This window comes from Malaclemys terrapin, chromosome 13 (assembly GCF_027887155.1).
Source record: "Malaclemys terrapin pileata isolate rMalTer1 chromosome 13, rMalTer1.hap1, whole genome shotgun sequence".
Taxonomy (NCBI): domain Eukaryota; kingdom Metazoa; phylum Chordata; order Testudines; family Emydidae; genus Malaclemys; species Malaclemys terrapin.
The window spans coordinates 7587431-7610422 of NC_071517.1; the positions used below are offsets into that span (position 1 = coordinate 7587431).

A 22992-nucleotide genomic window follows, 5' to 3' on the forward strand; every position below is an offset into this window, starting at 1 on the left:
TGCCTCTTCCGCTCTTCTCCGCCTGGCAGGAGAATGGATTTTCTCCTCTCCATCTTCTCCCTCCTTGGGGGCATGGCAGCAGGGAGACAGAGATTCCTGACCTATGGTGCTTTCCCCACCCATCTTCTCTCGCCGAGAAACAGGATCCCAGGGGACTATGTCTCCCCTAGTCACTGTCTTCCCAGGGATTCCCTGCACATCTCTCCCCACTTCCTCCGCCCAGGGGATAGCTCCTTCCCCCTCCCTGGCTCAGGGAATGGATCCCTGGGCATGCACTACCCTTCCTCCACCCCTGCCCACCAGGAGATGATGTCGGGGACCTGGGAGGGGGGGGTCGCTCTCTTTCCACATACGCCGCCCATGAGTAGCAGGCTTGGGGGGAGGACTGAGGACCAGGGACAGGCGCCTGCAGGGGAGGGCGAATGCTCCAGGCAGGGGGCTGGCGGTGCCTGGAACACGGGGGCCACCCAGCTTCCACAACGCCTCTCCCGCAGCAGCGAGAGCGCCTGGTGAGCCCCCAGGAGCTGGACTGGGGCTTTCTCGCCAGTGCCTGGCCAAGCTCGGTCTGGGCCCCCCCCCCCCCCGCCCCAGCCTGAGAATTACCTAGTGGTCCAGCGAGGAGAGGCGGAGCCTCCGCCGCCGCCGAAGCCCCCTCTGCTTCCTCAGAAAGCTGCTCCGCGGAGTTTGGCGGCTGTGGGCTGGAGGGGGGACCCGGGGCTAGGAAGGCGGGGGATCTAGCTTCTCCCGCCGGGCTCGCTGTCCCCTGTGCACCCGGGAGGAGGCGAGCCCCTCCCCAGGGAGACTTGGGGCATTGTCCCCCCCAGGCCCGGGCTGGGTGGATGGCAGGCGGGGGAAGCCGCAGCGGGCGGGCGGTGCTGGTGGGGGGAAGGCAGCGCCTTGCCTCGGTCCATTGCTGCCCCCTGAGCCGGCGCGGGGGGCTATGAAGCACCATGGTGTGGTGTGACCGTGGGGTCCAGATGCTGCTGACCACGGTGGGAGCCTTCGCCGCCTTCAGCCTCATGGCCATCGCCATCGGCACCGACTACTGGCTCTACTCCAGCGCCCACATCTGCAACGGGACCAACCTCAGCATGGAGGAGCCGCAGAGCCAGCCCCGCAAGGCGAAGGGGGACCTCACGCACTCCGGGCTCTGGCGGATCTGCTGCCTGGAAGGTACGGCCCGGGCTGGGGCTGCGGGCTGGGGGCAGGGGGTGGGGCTGGGTGGGAGCGCAGGGAAGGAAGCAAAGATGCAGGAAAGTAACTTCCCGGCCCAGGCTGGCTGCACAGACCAGGCTGGGTCCCTAGCTGGGCTCTGCCCCGGCCAGCCAGACCCTAGACGTAGCCGGACTCTCCGCCTCGGGCTAGGAGGAGGAGGAGGTTGTTGCCTAGGTAACCGGTCTCTCGGCGATTGCTATGGGAACCCGACCTCGGATGGAGATGCCTTGCCCGGGGTAGCTGCCCGCTCCGAGCCCCGCGCTCCTGGGCGCACACAGACTGGTGCTGCTGAGAGAAAGGCAAGCGCGGCTGGGCGCCTGGCTGGTGTGGTGGGACCCGCCCTTTCATCTGGGGGGAGTGATGGGGGGGTCCTAGTTTCTCTCCGGACTGACCCTACGGACCATTACTGAAGCCCCTGCAGTGTGCGCTCCGCAAACGCCCAGAGACCGGGAACCGGCCCCGAGGGGCTGCACCGCTAACCAATGGGATCTGAATCAGACTAACAAGACCCCCGCCCCCGCGCCCCAGTTACAAGCTAAACCCCCCAGGGGGGTCAGGACGTCTCCTCCCCGCTCCGGCCAGGGGTGGCTCCTCGGCCAACTCGGCTCGTTGTTGTCGTAAAGGGGCGCGGGGCTGTTCAGGGGGGATTAGCGGGGCAGACTGGGAAAGCCCCCCCAGAAAGGAAGCAGCCCCCGGCTGCTTGGGGAAGGAAGCCGGTGGCATCACATCTGGCTGCTGTGCCGCTGAAATCTCGACTCCGCCTGGTGCCTCGGCAGGTTGTGGGGAAGGGAAACTTTACCAGCACTCAGACCGGACCCGCGATCATTCAGAGCCGGGCAGTGATTTCAGTGTCGATTTTTTCCCCTTACTTGTGGCCTCTCTAGAAGCACTTTTAACCTGTTGTAATCTTCTCCGCTCCGCTCCTGATGTAAAAGGTTCCGGGGGAAGCTAGTTTTTCTCTGGCAGTGGCCCGCTTTGCTACCTGATGAATCGTTACTTAGGCAATACGTGGCAATGGTCTCAGAAGAAAAATGCTTTCCAGTCAAAACATGGAAGACTCACAGCCGTTTGAAACCTGCCCTGGTTTGACTGGCAATACAGATGCTTTGTTTTGCAATTCCTTAAAGGATCCCCACACGTGACCTGGTTTTCTTTTAAAATTACCTGTAGAAAATGTGGGTCTGAGCCTGAGCGAGGCGGAGCATCCTCAACTCCCCTTGAAAATCATGGGGCCAAATTTTGAGGTCCTGGCCAAGTTTGGTCTTCTGACCCCCAGGCTCTACGTTCATTGGAAAAGTAGGTTCCTCAGCACCCATCAAGAATTGCTCAGCACAGTTTGCAGGATTGGGGCCATCATATCTGAGGTGAAATCCTGCCTTCACTGGAATCAATGGGACTTAAGTGGAGCCAAGATTTCACCTTGATCTTTAAAAAATCTCATAATTAGATGCCTAATCCTGCTTCCCTTGAAACCATTGGGAGGTTTTTTACCTTGACCTCAATTGGCCCTAGATCAGCCTCTTTGTACAAAAGTAAAGCATCTAGTAACGTATTGAGAGCTGGGCAAATATTGCAGATAAACGACCACTAATATTTGTCTACATTGTTCACACTGTGGTCCCCTTTTGCTTTGAAGATGTGAGCAATCAAATTTTACTTGCACAGGTATTTGCACCTGCAAAGTCACATATAGAAGAAATTGGGTTGTTGGAGTTTAAACATTCATCTATTCAGGGAAGCGAACAGATACCATGTGACTTATCTAACCAATCTCAATGAAGTAATGCTTATTGACATTCAAATATTCATGATCATACCACAAAGTAAAAAAATTTGAAAGTTATTTGTCAAATTCAAAGAATGAATAAATCTGAGAAAATTGATATCTGTTCGTGGATAAGTAGAAAGAGAGGCTACATTCATCAGATAAATAATTCATTGCAAATTATTCATTCTTTTCCAACACTCTCTTTGAAAAGATATTGTACAGGTACATGAAAATATCAAAGTTTAAAATTACATCAAGACACCTTGGTTTCAGTAGTGTAGGTTTTTGATGTTTTAAAAAATAATAAAGGAATGTCTAAAAAGATACCCAAGTAAACATGAGTGACAATCTGAGTTAATCAGTTTGCATAGATGGTTCTTTTATTAAAGTCATAATATAATACTTAAAATTCTGATGAGGGAGACAGTGGGAAAACATTTTCAGGTTATGAATGTTTATGTTTAATTTAAGTAGTCTGGTTTGAAGACTCATTTTTAGAACTCAGGTTTTATGGGTTTATTTGTTTAATAATCACTATAAAAAGCCACTTCATTTATTTTTCTGGGTTTAACACCACCTGACTCTTATCTCAGTGACAGATCTAAGACGTAAACATTCATAAGCTGAAAATTTATTAAACAACCTCGTAAATTGATACTGGCATGAATAAAGTGTTAGATGTGAGTGTATTTCAGGTCAGTTGAAATTGTCCATTAAAATATTTTTAACCTATATCTGTGAAAATGTACAATCTTCATTTCAAACTGTTACATATCAAGACTCAGAAAATTCCAGATTTTCAAAGGGAAAATGTTGAATCACATAGGAAAAGACAGTGCCTTCTCTGAGCTGGAGGCGTTCTTTAGTGTTTTCCTCTTTTCCACATTGTTTAACAAATCCGCAACTAGTAGATAAATACAATTTATGGCTCTGGCAAATTCTCTTATTTGGTTGGGATTCTGTTTGGGCTGAAATCATGTTGTCCAAATCAGTTCTATGGATTGCAGTCACACTAAAATAACACTTATGCAACATTAGTTTAGTTTCTGGTCAATTAATACACATTTTTGGTCTTTTTATCATGTTTCTTTCAGGGGTGGAAGTTGGAGGCTCACTAGGTCTTAGATGGTTTTAGGAGTTCTCACGACAATTTTTTTGGTGGCCTCTGCAGCTGTGACAATTTTCCCTAAAATATTTAATTAATGTTAGAAAAAAACAAATACATATGCACATATACATGGCCAAATCGTTGTAATTTATTTATATAGGATTTTTTTTTTTGCAGACTCAATATTAAAAAGAACGTACAGTTGTCTCTATTCTTTACTGGACCTAAACAGAATAGAAACACAAATAAGGTGCTTTGCAGGTTCTTGTCTTTTTTCTTGTTGTTTCTTTTGCTTGCTTTTTTTAAGACTTGCTAGCTACTAATATTAACAAATATCACTTTTCATAGCGGACTAACTCAGTCCCAGCAAACCTGGGGACAAATTAAGCCCTGGATGGGGAGGTGGGTGTGGAGGCAGCAGGGGGAATCAGGTGTGATGGGAGGGGTGAGCTTGGGGCTAGAGCCTGCCACCGTGTGGCTGGGGAATGGAGCCTGAACCCCATGGCTGGAGCCTGCCACCCACCACCCAAGGTCTGAAGCCTGACCCTACTGCCCCGGGAACTCACTGGCTGCCTGCTCCTCCAGCTTTTGTGTCTCGAGGGTGGGGAGGGGGATGGGGCAGGTCCCAACCACTACGGCAGCCCCGGAGGAGGGGCCATTGCTTTGTGCCCCCCCACCCATCTCTGCCCAGGAGGCTATGGCTGCAAGAAAAGCCCCTGGTAGCCTCATGCAGCCACAGTGGCTGCATTTGAGAAATGTTGCTTTTAACAGTAGCACTGTTTCCCAAAGGATGTAATACGTCTATCTAATTTATCCATTCTTAAGTAACAAACTGTTAAAAAATTCCCCAGTGGTAATGTGCATATACTTATAGTAGAAATTGCAGCTTCGTGTCTCTTTTACTGATCTTAGGGTAATGGTCTAGAACCTGCATAATCTGTAGAAGGCAGACCTATAACAGTACCCCATAGCGGTGATCTGTTTTTGACGATATGGTTTGGTTGCAGTCTAGGGGACAGATCGTCAAGTGGTGTAACTTACCATAGCTCCATAATGGAACTGTGACAGTTGACGCCAATTGAGCATGTGTGTCAATGGGTTCAATCCTGCAAACACTACCGGGTGTAAAGCTTCCTACTAGGAGTAGCCCCACTGACATCAAGATACGCTAAGTTAGAGAAACCTACAGCTACACATAATTTTTCTGTAGCTTCTACTAACCTGGTTTGATGTGTGTATTGAAACCTAACCTAGAAAAATGGTGGTATGTTTTAAACCCACCACCATATCCTTCCCTGAAATAGTCAGACTGTAGTCAATAGAACTAATCACAGTCGACAGCAGTACTCCCAGTGTTTACAGGACGGGGCCCTATGACATTAAGATAGGAAATTGGGAAATGTATTTCTTGTTTGAAATTATTCAAAGAGTGTTTTATTAAACATTTGAGAGTATGGATTACCCCTGTGACTGTTGCTTTGAATATTCACTGTTTTATAATTTGCTATTTGTGTTGTGTGATTGGTCACTTAATTCACATGGGTATTGTTTGTGCTCCTTGGCTGGATGGCTGACACATTTATAAACAGGAGAAAAGCACGAGCGAATCATTTATGGCTCAAGCATTTGCACAAATGCCTATTTGCACAATTATCTGCAACACGTCTGGCATGGATGAATGCACATTCACTTGGGTATTTGTGACACGTTCTGCTTCTGTGGACATCCTTGCAAACAAAAGAAAATTTGCTTGTACAATGTTTGAGGCAAGCACATAAAAGGAAGGTACTATCCAAGGTGAATACTATAAGAGCAAGTTCATGGTTCTTACTCAAACAAGTAATTCATGAACACTTTTCCATCTCAGAATGCTCCGTTCATAGGAGTCTATACTCATGCTGTGCAAATAGATAGCTGTGTGTGGAAAACACAAAGATGAGTGAATGTATCATGCAGTACTTATGGGTGTGCAACTAACTATTTCTTGGGCACAGTACATATTCTGCAGGTACAGCTGAGGGTTGAACATTTAGCACCAAATGTTTTAAAACAAAACAAAACACACTTGAGAAGGGCTCTAAGAATCAGCCCAGATCTTCATTCTCTTCCAGTCCATGCATTCTTCTGATTCCCCCCTTTTTTTGCTTATGATTAAAACACGTCACTTTCCCTTCATGATGTTAAAGAATTTGTGCTGCATGGATCCAGTTTTAAACATGGTTCTTATGGATCCAGTATTAAACATGGATCCAGTTTTAAACATGGTTCTTATGGATCCTACCGCACAAGTGCTACAAGGAATTTGCCAAAAGCTGAGTGAATTATTTTTGACAGACTTTTTAAGCTAATTTTTCTATTTATGGCATTTTGCTTGCTAGATAGAGTTTCCGAGCTTGAAGCAGCTTGTTTGGAAACAGAGTTTAAATCTCTTCTAATTTCTGACCTCAGATTATCACACTGTGGGTCTTTAAAAACTGGGAAAAGCTGTGTTAGAGGAGCTGCTAGCAGAACCTATACTAAAGGATCGATCTGTTCTCTAAAAAAACGAGGGTCTCTACATGCGCTTCCTTCATCATTTTCAATGGCAGCTCTCAAAATACAGCGTGGATTTAGCACAACATCCGTTTTTCCTATATTGCTGTATGAAACATGTAGATTGGGAGTCAATTTATTGCATATGTGACTTATTCGTTGATGGATTAATTTACCCTCTTCAATCAAGTACATAGCCAATAAGGAGTATCAGGCTACACAGGATTTCTTTACATAGCTTTCAGGAAGTCAGAGATCCCAGTGCAAAACCAAGAACCCAAGGACATTCTGGGCATTAGTGACACTCCTCAGAGGCCATAAACCAATGGAAGCATATCTGTAATCCAGATGTTAATGTTTTTTTCATCTGTGGAAGATGTAATGTGGATAATATGCATTTTACTTAATAGTTTCAGAATATCATATGTGGGAAGCGTCAAGGCCACAACAAATTATACATAGTAGGTTGACTACATATTGTGCTGGTGTGGTATATATAATGTATACGGAACGCAGTCATAGAGGTGTGTGTGCGATATAGCTGTATGCGGGTATTTTGTGACAGGAGCAATCTCTAACAGGAACTGAGAAGGCAGGCAAATATGGAACTATATTTTTCTGGTCCTACATATGGCTCAGTGACATGGGTTACACAATTGCAAAAGACTGTTTATTTCTTATGTGATGATGATCACACCTACTGTACTAATCTATGTTATATATGGTAAGGCAGTGGCTAGGAAAGCCACTCTGGATGGGTCAGTCAGAAAGGACACATGACTGGCATAAGAAAGCGTAACTAGATGGACCCTCTCTGCTGTTATACAGAGTGAGCTGCATAGGTTAAACACTGACTTTGGGCTGTATCCTGCAAGATGCTGAGCACCATAAACCACATTAAAAAGTTGGGGGTGGGGGGTAGCAGTGAGTGTGTATCCATCCTAGAACCACAGCAAGCTTGACATCAATAGAGACAGCAAGAAATGGCCAGGGATGTCTCCTTCTCATCTCCTCCCCTCCCGTCCCCTCAACCCAATGGCTGAACCTATGCCTTCAACTGCAATTGAGGCCAATTATTGCTATCTTTCATCACCCAAAAGTCTGCTAGGTGCTTGGCAGGAGAGACGAATCATACATGGTCTGCATGCCAAAGAGCTGACCAGCTACTTTCATACATGAGACAACAAAAAGGCAAACAGAGCCTCAGGAGAAAGGACGGTCTTATGGTTAAGGCACTGGACTGGGAATCAGGCGATCTAGGTTCTATAATCCAGAGACTTGTTAATTTCCTATATAACCTTGGGAAAGTCATTTAATCTTTCTGTGCCTCACTTCCCCATCTGTACATCAGGGATAATAGTACTTTTTTATCCCTAACTTTTGTCTGTCTTGTCTGTTTAAATCATATGGTCTTTGGGGCAGGGACAGTCTATTGCTGGTGGATTCTCTGCACCTTGAAGTCTTTAAACCACGATTTGAGGACTTCAGTAGCTCAGACATAGGTTAGGGGTTTGATACAGGAGTGGATGGGTGAGATTCTGTGGCCTGCATTGTGCAGGAGGTCAGACTAGACAGTCATAATGGTCCCTTCTGACCTTAAAGTCTATGATTCTATTACTCTGAACAGGTCCACACTATGGGGTTAAGTCGACCTAAGTTACGCAACTCCAGCTACGTGAATAACATAGCTGGAGTCAATGTACCTGAGGTCGACTTATTGCGGTGTCTATACCATGCTGGGTGGATGGGAGAAACTCTTTAATCGACTTACTTTATGCTTCTCGTTCCGGAGTTGACGGGAGAGCGATTGGCGGTTGATTTAGCTATCTAGACCCGCTAAATCAATCCCCAGTGGATCGATCGCTGCAGGGTTGATCCACTGGTAAGTGGAGACAAGCCCTCTGAGTTTGTACAGCATCTAGTACAGTGGGTCACCAGTCTGAGTTTAGACTTCTAGATGCTGCCATAACACAATAACAACAGGGAAGAGAGGGTGGGGAAAGATAGGCAATAAGATTATACAGTTACTCAGCAAAGATGTGTACACAGTATAGGTGAATTAAGTATTTTGTTTGCATAGTGTCCTATAAAATGGTAAATATTATATTAATGTGCCTTGGTAGTAAAAGTTTCACGTCAGTCTTCAGGGGTTCCCAAGCTGTGGTATGCATACCCCTGGGTGGGGGGGGGGTGCGTGAGACATCTCTAGAGGGCACACAGTAGAAATTGTGTCGTGGTGAATTTTATTTATTATTTTATTTATTGCATTTTCATAATGGACTACTCAGACAAAACTTTAAAATTCTTTGGGAATGTGTTATATAAAATGTGGTAGTTAATTTCCTTCAAGATGTACCAATGAGAACAAAGCTACACAAAGACGCTGCCGTACAGAGCCCTCACCTCCAATCACCATACAGCACGGGTTCACTTACCCAGCTTCTGTCCAGTCTAACTGAGCTCCGAATTTGGGGGGAAGGGGAGGGGGTTCGGTTGTATACATCGCACTATAACTAAGTGTACTTAAGAGTGAAATATGGACAGCTGGCTAAAGACATGTAGTGTTAAGAAGAACACACAAAGTATCAGTGATGAGAAGGGTAGGGGTATGCGGGGAGCTGGTACATCTAGAAAGGGGTACACAGGCTGCCTGTGTACCCCTTTCTAGATCTGGAATGGGGTACGCAATAGGAAAAGTTTGGGAACCTCTGATGTTCTAATGGTCTCTTCTGGACATAAATTCTATGAAAGTTCTCCTGTCATTATACAAAGCATAAATCCACTGGAACTTTGCATTTAAGCATGCAGATTTCGAGAGACAGGATCTGGCCCTAAACATTCACAGCCTGATTCTCCTCTTCCTTACACTCATGTACATTTGAAGTACTTTCTCGGAAGTCAGTGGAATTATGCCAGTATAAAATTGGTGTAAGTAAGAGAAAAATGGGCCCCACCTGTTCAGTGAAACGTCTCTTTCCAGTTCTGCTTTTCTGAGCCAGGAATCATCTCATTACAAAAATCCTACTTCCTAATATTTTTTTGTCACACTGGAATACTGATCTATTTCAGAATTTAACTTTGCTTTGGGCTCATCTTCATTTTAAATTTCCTGGCATGCATCTTTATGATGTTGCAGGGTCAGCAGCCAGACTCTTACAAAGAGATGCCAAGGTGTCAGACAAAGGGGTAGTAGAATAAACAAACTAAACACACACCTGTCAGTATATCCGAGAGACTGAAACATATTTATAAGTGCTGTACAGAAAAAAACATTATTTTATCACCCATCTGATCTGGTTACTTTGCTCCACTCCAGCAACACAAGGCAGCTGTAACCCCAGTTTAAACAGTCATTTCAATCAGCGTAGCACAACGCAGCTGGAGCGTTTCAGTGAATCTTGCCCAGGAACTTTTACATGTAAGCAATAGTTGAAGAACAGCATAGGCTCTGTAATAATAAGTACCGGTAAGTCTGTCTGCTCATAGGACCCCTAGCTGTTAAGTATTGAGCTCCCTCATCTTCCACTGACGTCAATGAACAACTGAAGCACAATCAAAAAGAATTTCATTTCCAAATACAGTACTGTGTCTTCTCTATCTTTTCACTGGCTCACATGTTCTACCTTGTGCCAATGTGTCTGTCTTTTTATGTATATTTTGGTTTGTCAAAACATGATTGATTTAGTCCTGTCTCTTCATTTTCTAGGTCTCCCTGACCTGCATTTTCTTTATTTGTTCTAGTCATTTGTTCTCCATTCCCAAAATACATCTCTTTGTTTTACCTTGATAGAAGACACTTAGAGTTACAAAGCAGAGAATGGCTTCTGTCCATATGTTCTTTCATAATAGCCTTCCACACATCTGTAAGTAACTTTTGCTGGTTCTAGGTAGACTGGAGATAGATTTCCCTTCAAACTGGATTTCTGGTTGTTTTATTTAGGTATTTTATTTTGCCAGTTTTAATAGACTTTGGATCAAATTCAAAGAAGTTTTATCCACTTACCCTGCCAGTGAATCTGGCCCTCTGCCAGTGTGTGGTAATACAAGCACCATTGTTGAGCCCTGCCTTGTTACTTCTTCTTGTTCATGTGTTATAACTTTTCCTCTATAAAAAAGGTGTCTTCAAAATTAACTTTCAGTGACTGCAAGATTCTTTCATGACACAAACCAACAAAGACTGAACATTCTGCCTCAGGTAGAAATCCAAGGATCTGTAGTTCCTCTCTATTCTCAAGCCTCCTTGTTCTCTTCTCTGGCAACCAAAAATGTTATGATCACAAAGTTATTGAAGGTTGGTCTGATGCCTCACTTACATGCATCTGTTTTCTCCACCTCTTTTGCTTCGTCTCCAGTGTGTTTATGCAGAGCTCTATTTACTTTTAAATAATACTTCACATTCTTCAAAATAAATCAAAGTTACCATGTATCTAATTATATATCTAGAGGATCCAGTGGTAACATAAACATGATGTCATGATGGTTGGAGGGCAGGAAGCATATGACAAAGGAAGAGAGGAACTATTACGGAAAAATTGCATTTTCCCGCAGGTTGTCAGTCTTGGTTTAAATTAATCCCATTAATTATTGTTTTTCTGGTATTCTCCCGTTTAATTGCTATCTTGGTTTGTGCCACTGGGTTATGTCGTTTGAATGTTTCTCCTTTAGCTGATCCCATTAACTCAATAGTGCTGAATATTTCAAAGATATTCAGGAGAAGAAAACATTCTCTATTGAACGAAGCTCCATCCTCACTTCATATTCATTTTTTTCCAGTGTTAGATAATAATTGTTTTTAAACCATTGCCTGTTTTTATACAGGAGATTTCAGATCCGTTTTCATCTGTTCTTATGCCTTAAATAACTCATTTTAGTATTGAATATGGATGACTGAACATTCTCTCTTGTCCCAAATTGTGATGTTTAATGAGGTTTAGACAGTTTATTCTGCCTTATTTGTTTCCCAAAGGCACAGTTTATGTATGGTTGCTGTGAGGCATTAAATAGAAACCAGGACATGTCACAGTTATGACTTGAAACAGGATATTGCCTGGAGGAGCAATGCCTAACTGAAATCAAATCTAAAACATTTTATAGCTCAACAAATAATGTTGATTGCTATAATCAAAAAATTCTGGATAATTTTGTGTGAGAATTACCTTGCTTTTTGTCATCCCTCCTCCTCAATCATTCAGCTGTACATCCTCTAGTGAGATTGCAAGCTCTTTGGAGTTGGGCCAGTTCCTATTTGTAAAGAGCCCTTGTACACTTTTAGTGCTATGTAACTAATATCAATAACATGTGTATAAAGGGTGTGTGTATTTATGTGTGTGTATACGCATGTCTGTAGGAATGTATATATAGTACATTTCTGGTCCATATGGCCTGGGGAACACTGAAAACTTTTGGATAACTTGGCATTTGGATAAACCGAAGTGTTATTTTGCTACTTTTGATCCAACATAGGGCTACATGGGGGACACACTGTGGATTTGGATAACTAGGATTTTTGGATAAAAAGAATTTACAAAACTGGAATGATACTATATATAACATTAATATAACATGCATAAAATGTTTTTAGAAACATTATTAAGTTTGTGAAGTCAAGCAATCAAAAGTTAGAATATGCCAGAAGTAAGGTTGCCTTCATATTGACACCCACATGGGTCATCAGCATGGTTGGAACCGTTAACACCACTGCAGAGACCTCTGTCACTTGAATAACTGATAGCAGTAATAGGTTGTTATCCTCTATGTGAATCAGCACATAGGACACTTTGCTGGTGGGTTTCACGGGTATTTGCTGACAACAGACGAACGGTGAGACTCATGGACCTATTCCAGGCTGTGGAGGGGAGTGTGCACTAGTGGGCACTGACTCTTCTGCCCATTCTCCCCAAGCGTGACCCCCTTTCTGCCCAGTGCTAGTGCTGTCTCTTCCCCTTCCTGGCTCCCAATCCTAGTCCCATTCTCCTCACCTAGGCAATCCCATTGTCCACTCCTCATGCTGCTGATCCCCATCCTTTTTTCCTTACCCAGAAAGACCTAGTCTCATGCCTCTCTACTCCCTATCCCAGTCTGAGTCTCCACTTGCTACCACTCCCAGTCTTCTTGCCCATCATTCCCTCTCCCACCCACTTCACCCCTGGCTTCTGGTCCCCTGTTTGCCCGGCCACCCTTTGGGGATAGCACATGCACAGTCCAGCCACTCCTAGGAGCTGTCAGGAGATAGAGCATGCTCAGTTGCTCTCTGGAGATGTAGTCTGTTCAACATTGGGAGGAACAGTGAGAGGCCTGAGCATGCAGGGCCGGCTCTAGGATTTTTGCTGCCTCAAGATTTTCACAGGAACAGCAAAAGGCACATCCCTGACCCAAAGTCACTCCCTTGCCAAATTTCAAGTCCCTTTTTCAAAGCATGGGGCCAATGGAGCTTGTAAAAGAAAAGGTCATCATCAGTTATTTAACATTGCAAAACAATGTATTTTTCCCTAGCCTCATTCTCAAAAATGGCTGAACCATTTTGGCTGATATTTTCCAAATAAAATTCAGCCCAAAGAAGACACCCAATATCAAAAATTTCAGCCCAAATGGTTAAAATTTGGCAAAGTTATAAGCAACTGAAAAGAGGGGTTTGCAATGAGAAGTATTAGGCAACCGTAATAATAAGGGATATTACCACACAAAGATCATATAAAATTCATAATATAAAGAATATTAACTCAGTAGTCTAAGTAACAGATTGGAAGTGGCTTCTTGTAACCTCAGCTTCAAATCTTGGCCTGAGACTCAGCTGTTCACCCTTCTGTAGTACAGTGGACTCATAATTGTAGGAACACTAATCTTACAAATGACTAGTATATGAATCATTTTCCCCAAAAGAAAAAAATGCAGAACTAAAGTGATGTCAATGAAGAACAAGGAGACATCCCTTCACATTCTGATGACGGCTTATGTGCATTAGAAATCGTTTTGCATGCTTTGAAGGAAGAAGAAAGTGATGCAGTGCACCATACTTGAAATTATGCAATATACCGACCATAATTTTGAGATGTTCCATTTTATGAGGGTCTCAATTTTATGAACTTCTCAGTCCCCAGTGAGTTTGTAAAATAGGGGTTCTGCTGCATATAATCTGAGCATAGATTGAGTGCTCAGGTATTTACAGTGATAGGGAGTTTGAGAGAGGGAGTAAAATTTTAAAAGTACTTAAGTGACTTAGGAGCCTATTTTCAAAAGTGACTTTTCTTTGAACCCCAAATGGGACTTGAGCACGCAAGTGACTTAGGAACCTTTGGAAATGTTACCTGAGCCCTTAAAATCTAAGGCTCTATCTGTTCCATATGAGAATTAAAGATCCTGTGGCACTTTTCATTAGTGTGTCTGCCCTGTAACTAGACAAAATTTCCCCTCTGTTGTGCTATGCACTGTACCCCTTGCTGGTGTGCTGCACGGCTTCTTCTGTGGTAGCAGATGCATATTGTTTGCAAAGTGCTTTAGAATCCTTTAAGACAAAAGGTGCTATATAAAATATGGACCGTGCACTAGTAATAACAAATACTGCATTCAGAGTACATTTTCTAATGATAATCACTCAGAAGATTCAGTTGGAACCTACTACCTCATTTTTTTTTATTAATGGGAAGTCTCATTTATATTTTGATCTCAATTTTGATATCAAACAAATTAAAAAGCAGCTGCCCTTGTTGATCTATCCCATGTGACTGAAAGAGAGTTACTCTGAAAATCTGCCTGCTACAATGCTTTCCCTTATTTTGATTTGAGATCTTGTCCTGATTTTTCAAGACTGACTTTGTAGCTAGCTGTAGCCACTTTCCAGTGACCCTTTCTCATTTTACGTACATCTCGGTATCTAAAGGGTGAAATCCTGGCTGGAAACAGTCTTTGGGCACAGCGAACCCTGTAGAGAAGGAAATAGAGGCCAGAAATCTTCCACCTGGATTCCAGATCCGCTCGAAGGCCCCGATTCTGCAAAAAGTCAGCACATGCTTAGCTTTGCAGGATCAATAGGACTGCTCACATGCATAAAATTGAGCAGATGTGTAAGTCTTTTCGGGATGAGGGCCCAAATCTATAGAGCAATCACGCTACAGATGAAGATACAGAGGGGCATTCTGGGGCAGGACTGACAGGAATAACCTGCACTGGGAGGGCTGTGGAAGTGGCTGCAGATAGCTAAAATATGGCACATGCTTATATTGCTTTTATAGCACTAATGTGCACCTGTTTTGGTGGCCAGCTGCCACAGAATTTGGCCCTAAATATGTGTTTAAGCCCTATATTAAAAGAGGCATTAGAATCAACATGTCATTAGGCATGTGCCTGGGCGACATAGTGTAGCCTAATGAACATGATCACAATACTAAATTAATAATTGACTTTTTTTACACATATGCATGCTTAAAACTGGATGCGAACTAAGCGACACTTGTGCCATCACCAGTTTATAATTAAAATGCAGTGCTTGAATGAAAATGTAAGCTTCAATTAGCCAGCATGCTCCTTCCCACTTCCCCTTCCGGCTTCGCTTCCCACTGAAAAGCAACGCTAACAAGAAGCTCACATTTATTATCGGAGTTTTTCCTGGAGCTGTGCATTGAAACATGCTCACATCTGAGTCCTTTCACCGAAGACATTTTTTCGCTTCAGCAGTTTGGCATGCCGTACAAAGGCGCTCTGATTTTTAGTGATGTTCACCTCCTCTTACATAAAAATGTTTTCTGTTGCACTCGCTGGGCATATTTTTTGGTGTTAGTTAAAGTCCAGGTGCATGGGTTAATGGAAAGCTGAATGGGTAGTTAAACATTTTTATCATAGTACAGTGGGTTACTTTTGTTGCCCCTCCCTGTAGTACACTGAGAACTGGGTTTTTCTGAAAGCTCGGCATCATAGACATTAAAGCTACAAAACACATGTGATCTAGCTCATAATCCTGGCTGTGCAGGAATATTCCATTCAGTGTGTCATTTGTGAAATCTGCTGGTTAGTTTGCCCAAGAGATGGAGCTTCCACCATCTTTTTTGAAGAGACTATTCCACAGTTTAATCTCACCATTACAAAGATTTTATTTTTTTTTAAATATGGACTACATTTTCCTTATCTTAATTTCATCCCATTATTCCTAGTTAGGTCCCTTTGGATTAGTACTAAATAGCTCTTTGTTGCTTACACTTCACACTTAGCCAAGATGTGAATGTTTTTAGTTCTTATAAATTGGTGTCCTCCTCCCCTTTCATTGTTTTAGTTGCTCTTCTCTGGGTTCTATTCCTGGTTCTGCCACTGGCCCGCTGGCTGACCTGGGCAAGCTACTTCACCGCTCTTTCCCCTCTGTGAGGTGGCGGTAATGTAAAGTGCTTTGAGCTCTAGGGATGAAAAGTGTTAAATAAAAATTAGGCATTATTTTATTCTTCTTCTCTGAATTCCCTGTAATTTGTTGATATCTTCATGCCCAGGAATGAATTCAGTATTTTCGGAGTAGCCCTATCAGAGCCATAAGAGAGGAAGCAAGGTCTAGTGCTAGACTGGGCCCCAGGAGCGCTGATTCAATTCCCTGCTCCGCCACAGATGTCCTGTGTGACCTTGGGCAAGTCATTTAGGCCCAGAGCCTCAAAGGTGTTTAGGCACTTAGCCTCCCATTAAAATCAATGGGCGCTAGGCACCTAAATGCCCTTTGAGGACCTGAGCCCTCGTGCCTCAGTTTCTCATCTGTAAAATGGGGATAATAGCCTTTCCCTACCTCACAGGGCTGGCGTGAGGATAAATACATTAAAGATTGGGAGGCGCTCGCATACTTTTATGGCCGCTATTACTGCAGTATCTCAGATTGTTAGGGTTCTATGATGCTTATGATTAGAGCGGGGCTCAACATATAGAAGTGGAATCTAGATTTCAAACACTCCAAAGTCCAGGAGTGATTAGACCCAGGGTTGCGTTTGGCCATAGTTAAGATTGGCTCTCTTTGCAAAATTCAAATATGAGTCCTGCGTGCGACAGACCGACAAGATCCTGAACAAACCTGATTCAATTGAGTTAAACCTTATTGAAGTAGGGTTAATACCTCTGGTGGTACAGCCTAGTAAAAATGCAATTGTATATGTATTATTGTGGCATTATATGTACCCTCTCTAGTAGGGAGGGGGATGCTAATGTACTTCCTCCATTATCAGCCCTTTTAAGCTACCTCCTCCCCGGAGACGTTCGCTTATACTAGTTCAGACTGGATTCTCCAAGGACCAATAAAGAAAGGAGTTTTGGATAAATAGCCTCATTATACGCTGACCCAGCACATGGACAGGACCCCTGGCCCATTGCGGGCTACAATCCTTAGGGTAGGGTTGGGAGGACTGGGCCTACTGAATCCCCATAAGACTGGGTGCTTGTTCCGAGCTGAAGCTGTGCTGACATGGGCTGTGTCTACACTACAGCCTATGTTGCTCAGGGGTGTATGGACCATGCTATGTCGGCGGGAGAGCTCCTCTTGCCAAGGTAGCTTCTGCCATTCATGGAGGTGATTTAATTATGCCGACGGTCGGCATAGAGCATCTTCACCAAACATGGTGCGGCAGCACAGCTGTGCTGCGCTGTACATGTAGCCATGGCCTTGGTAACCAGAAGGAATGCCCCTTGGGTGGGGGTTTGAAGGCCTGGTCCTGCCAGAGCCCATGTTAGGCTTGGGGTGGACTCTGGTAAGCTCTTTAGCGTGCATGTAGGTTCTTTCATTGCTTTTAATACGTTTTCTCTGCAATGCTTTTTCATCTGATGAGTAAAGTGTTGTGTACTATTTATGACTGTAGCATTTACACCTGTTAACCATCTCTGAAGAGAAAGCCAGACGGTGTCCTTGGCAACCTGTCTGTGCTGGGAAATGCACAGTGAAGAAGGTAGGGAACTGTGCAGCCTGGAAATACCCCAGTCAGAAGGGAAAGGGGCACCCAAGAAAGGCAACGGCTGGGGAGCTGGAAGCCTGAGGGTTGGGTGCCCTTTGCTGGGCCACCAAGGGGAAATCCAGGTTCAGTTGACCTGAACTGTGACACTGATTTTGTGCTTTGATCCAGGACTTTGGTTCAGGCCCACCTCTACTGACCGTTTTTTCATTGTTTAACTTCAGTTGGATATTGTAAACGACTGATATCTAGTCCTCTATTCTTGCTTTGTATCAAAGGCAACTTATTTAGAAAGACAAATGACAAGATATTATTTAGCGACCCAAAGTTTAATGTAGAAAGGTCTGTACATTAGAACTCTTGTGTCAGTCATCTGGTACAGTCCAAAGTCTAGCCATCAAGTTGATGTAATCTTGCTAGTTCCATTTGTAAGCGGCTCCTATTTCTTGCCAGTTCTTGATAAAACCAGAATTAACGGGTCACTTGTTTGCAACGTGTTTATGTAGCCTTTTAATCCAGAGCAATATACAAGATAATGTTCTGATTTGTTTCCCAGCAATCTGTGCGAATGCTGTGGGGAAAGAGGGTGTGCCAGCAATATTGAATATGACTCTACACTCCCCTTCTTCCTGCGCCATAGTTTAACTCTTTGCTGAAGCACAGGCCAGAGTTCAGTCTTTTCAGGCCATTTCCAACAGCATTACACAGAGTTAAATCTCAGGGCTGTTGTATGTAAAACCCTGGTAAATAGATGGGAATAGTCCCTGGTCAGTTTCAGAGAGTGAGCACCATACACTTTCCTAGTAAAACAAAATGCACACAAAACAGGTTGTAAGTAGTATAAAATATTGTAAGTGGTATTTGAAATACTAGGAATAACTTTTAAACAAAAGCTATTAAACAGTAAATCCACTGGTGTAAATTTATACAGACCTTCCCCCTTTTGTTTTGGTTAAAGACATTCAGATGCAAGGTTTCAACATAACATTTTCTATACTTCAGCCTCCAACACCAAAACACATTCCTCTCTGATCTTCTCTCAGAGGTGACATATCCATCTTTATAGTGTGATCGCTGTCTGTAGTGTGTGTCATCTGGGCCCTTCAGAGCTTGAGAAATGGCAGCATCTCTGCTGACAAACAAACACTGGGGATGTTCCCAGCTACCAGCAGTCCAGCCCTTGGGTTAATAGCTGACCGGTCCTCTCAGTTGCTGGTGAAACATATGTCCATAGCCTGTATCTAAAGTGGTACAGGGATTGGGATCAGCATATACAATATCCATACCCTGGATCTCTATAAGGCTGCCACTCTATAGGGCTCAATCTTCTCCCCATAAGCCCAGCTAAATCAGGCAATAATTCACCTCACCAAGGGCTGCTCCACTCTGTCTTTAACGGAAAGAATCCCAGTTTAGAGCAGTCAGCTGAGAGCTCTATGTAAGTTTCCCAGGCTTTGTAGCCTCTGAGGGTCTGTCTACACTGCAACGGGAAACCTGTGGCTGGCCTGTGCTAGCTGACTCAGGCTCATGGGGCTGGGCTAAGGGGCTGTTTAACTGCAGTGTAGATGTTCAGGCTCAGGCTGGAGCCCAGGCAAGGTAGGAGGGTCCCAGCACTGCGGCTGCAGCCAGTGTCTCCATGGCAGTTAAATATCCCCTTAGCCCACATCAATGGGAGCTAGGTAGCTAGGCACTTTTGAAACTACCACTAAATCTCCAATTTTAGGCCCCTGAATCCATTTAAAAATCTGCCTCTAAGTGACTTGCCCAACATCACGCAAGCTGTGGCAGAATCAAGGAACCAAATCCACATCTCCTTAGTCCCCATTCAGTGCTGTGACCACAAGGCCATCCTTCCTTCTATTGTACTTTGATAAGTGTTTACTATCCAAGGATCTTACCATACTTTGCAGATGTGTCTGTACTTAAGCCTTCCAATAGCCTTGGGAGGTAGGCACAAGTATAAGTATCTTTAAGTAATTCCTACAGGCAGCTCTCCGGTAATGTAGAGCAGAAGTAGATTGCTTGTCAAACTGGAAGATTTGAACTCAAGATAGTCGTGCTGCCAGGTTTGGGTCAGTTAGTGATGAGAGGTGTGGCTGAGAGCCTTGAGGGGACTTCTTTTAAGTGGTAAAACTGCAGAGCCGCTGGTTTTCATTCTTGTTATTCACATGAGATACGATGACCTCTTCAGCATGCCTTCCTGACAGCGGCAGGAATCTCTCTCGATTGCATTCAGTACCGATCTAGGGAGAAAATTACACTTTGCTTAAAAGGACCAAATGATCTGTGGTTTAACTCGATTGACTCTAGTAGAATTACACCAAGAACGGATTTGGACCAATGGCTTTTCCATACGAATGCTCAGGAGCTGAGCTAAAAAAACCTATTTCAAAGGCAGATTAAACAAGTTTGAATGGTGGAATATTCTTTTGCTTTCCATTCACACGCATCATTTTAGCTACAGTTTGGAATGCTGCTCTGGTAAAGTGTTACAGAGGAATGCCTTTAAATATTTATACAGCATCAATGTGTAGCCACACTCGTATGATTTTAATGATATGTTTTTAAACAAATTAACTACCAAGTAGCCTTTTTCTATATCGGTTGATATTATGTACTCTATTTATGCTACCCCGGTGTGTGTGGGGGGGGTTGTGCCGTGGAACAATGGCGATGTCAAAGCGAGGCCCAGGGGCATTGTGCAAATCTAATTCTTGGAACACCAGACTTGTTGCCATGGAGGAAATGTTCTCAATAGTGTGTACTGTGCTTCTTTACAGGCCAAAGGGATTAAAGGCCCCGTTCTGTTGATAAGCCCTGTCAGTTCACCAGGGGTATTAGAACTGAAGCTGTTCATTTAGGTAATTGGGGTTCACATTATCAGGGGGGAGAAATGCTGAAATACAAGCTGAGCAAAGAGGTGACGTCACAAAAGTAATGTGTAATCAATAGCAAGAGGTGTGACTTCTGAAGTTTTCTCTTTGAAATCAGGAACTGTGTGTATTATATGGGATCTTGCATTTCATCTTCTCTGCCCATTCCTCACTTATTATTTTAGATGTGAACTACAGTTTACACTAATCACACAGGGCCAAAGCCTGAGGGCTTTACTGTTTGCTCAGTCTTTACTCCGGCATTGATTCAGGAGTTTGCCTAAGTCTAGAATGCGTAAAGATGCTGGCTCAAGCTTGTTCAATGGGAGCATTGCTTGAGTAAGGACAGCATTTTGGCCCATTTGTAATCACATTGGGATGTATCTAACTTTCTGATGCTGTGGTTTCTGAGATGGCTGCCCAGGGTGTGCTTTGATTTTGACTTCCATTGTACAACAAAGAGCTTATGAGATGACTATTGGAGACTGACTAGCACAGAGACTGGAGCTGTGTCTAATTTCCCTTACGAAACATGAAAGATAGTAAAGAAGAAACAGTCCCCATAGTCCAGTGTTATAAAGAACTGGCAGGTTTAGTAAGGGGGTTATCCCCATTGCCAAGAAGGGTCTTCAAGAAGGTCCGGCATGGCCAGATCATTTTGTAAAGGCCCAGGTGTGCTCCCACTGAACTCAGCAGCAAAACTCCCCCGCTCTGTACGGTACTGTAAAGTGAAGGCCTGTTGGTGAGGAGGTTGTCCTTGTCCTAATAGGCTGAATCCAACCCTTTCTCCTATGTTTTTGCCTCCCACCTCCCTGCTAACATCTTTGGGCCTGATCCATAACTCCTTATGCAAGCAAAATCCCCACTGAAGTCCATGAGGGGTTTGCGTATGGGAGAAGTAGGGCAATAAGCGAAGCACTTACTGAAATATGCTACTGAGTTGAGTTGAGTTCAGTGTGTTCAAGAGAAGGAGAAATTCAGACTGGTTCCCTCCCTAGGATGGAGTTTATCTTCCTCCCTAAATACTCCTATACCATCCTTATTAGGAATGTCTTTTTTTCTCTCCTTGGTTCATAAGGTACTTTGGAAAGGCACACATTTTGCCCTGGGAATGCACCAAATGATCCATTTAAAAAAAATTAGTTTCAACTGCCCTTTCTACTGGTTACTCTGTTCTACCACTGGTTTAGTTAGCTGCTATTTTTTTTAAACGTACTACTCAGTAGACATTGTTTGTGCCAGACAAAAGCCATCTGGGCTTGGCATCACTAACATTTTTCGCAGCAAAAGGAAGCACAGAGTGAAAAATTGTCAACTGGAATAAAGAGAAGCATTCTCCCCCATGAGAGAGGATGGGGAGGGAAAGGTACAGCTTAGCTTTACTCGTTTTGCTTTTACTGGGGCTTTTCTTATATTGTGAAAGTGATTTTTAGTCAATGCTTGTGGGCAGGAAATATTGTTAATTTGCTCTCTTTTAGAGACAGGCACTCAATACGTATCTGCAGTGTATACTTGACATATGTTTCTTTTCACGTGCTGTCATCAGTTCCTTTGGTTTGGTAGATGCTCCATTTAGCAGTTTAAATTGAGCCTTGTTTACTAGAAACTATTTTCAAAAATAACTTTTGGAAGCAAACATTTTCAGTCTCTCATAGGTAAGGTGACCAGATGTCCTGATTTTATAGGGACAGTCCCAATTTTTGGGTCTTTTTCTTATATAGGCTCCTATTGCCCCCCTACCCCCTGTCCCAATTTTTCACGTTTGCTGTCTGGTCACCCTACTCATAGGGACGTTTAGAGCAGCTCCTTGTTGCAACTCTCCTGTGTGGCTGCATGCAGACATTGACTAGCTAATTTGCATTTGAAGAGCTGGATGCAGTGAACAAAGCTCAGGTTTTCTGCACCTCTAAAGCCAGTCACTTAAATGCCCTCTGGCAAATTCGGCCCTGGTGTAACTACATTGAAGTAACTGGAGCTGCACCCAAGGTAAATTTACTGTACCATAGTGATGTGCTAGGACTTCTATTTCCCTATAATAGGGCAGTATATACAGACTCAAGGACCAATGGCCTTTCCGTTATAAATTCCTATTTCCAGAAGAGAGCGGCCTCAATTTAGAAGTTTAGATTCAAATTCCTACTGCCCCAGATCCTCAGTTGGAGCACCTCAGAATTGGTTCAATCCATTATGGCGCAATGATACTTGGATCCAGGTCCTAACTTCACCAAAGTGCAGGGAGGTCGCAAACTTGAGAGTTTGATCCAGGTGAATCTCTGATTTTCATGGTTCGTAAATGCTATAGGCTTGAAAAATGCCTCTAATGAAAAAGGAAACCATACTAGAACGATGTTAGCAACAAACATGTTTATAGTTAATACTGTTTTGCTCCCATTCAGATAGGGCCTGTTTTTAACTAAGATTGTATAATGAATTTTAGCACCAAATCTAAGGCATCAGTCCCTCCCATCAACATGGAAAAAGCCACACCTGTTGATGCACTGAGATGCTGCCATCCCCTAGAAACTGTTGACCTGCATCGTTCATGTTTGTGATCCATCGCCTCAGCAATGACTCCCAGTGACCGGATTTATGAAG

At 43.8% G+C, this 22992-nt stretch overlaps 1 protein-coding gene across 1 annotated transcript in view; it reads left to right on the forward strand.

The window, feature by feature from the left end:
• The first annotated feature begins 633 nt into the window (after positions 1-633).
• The window catches only part of CACNG4 (calcium voltage-gated channel auxiliary subunit gamma 4), a 61102-nt gene continuing 38743 nt past the window's right edge, over positions 634-22992 (forward strand). The window contains exon 1 of the mRNA XM_054046720.1: positions 634-1173. Within this exon, the coding sequence (XP_053902695.1) occupies positions 951-1173 (223 nt within the window). The 5' untranslated portion in view covers positions 634-950. The remainder of the gene's footprint in view (positions 1174-22992) is intronic.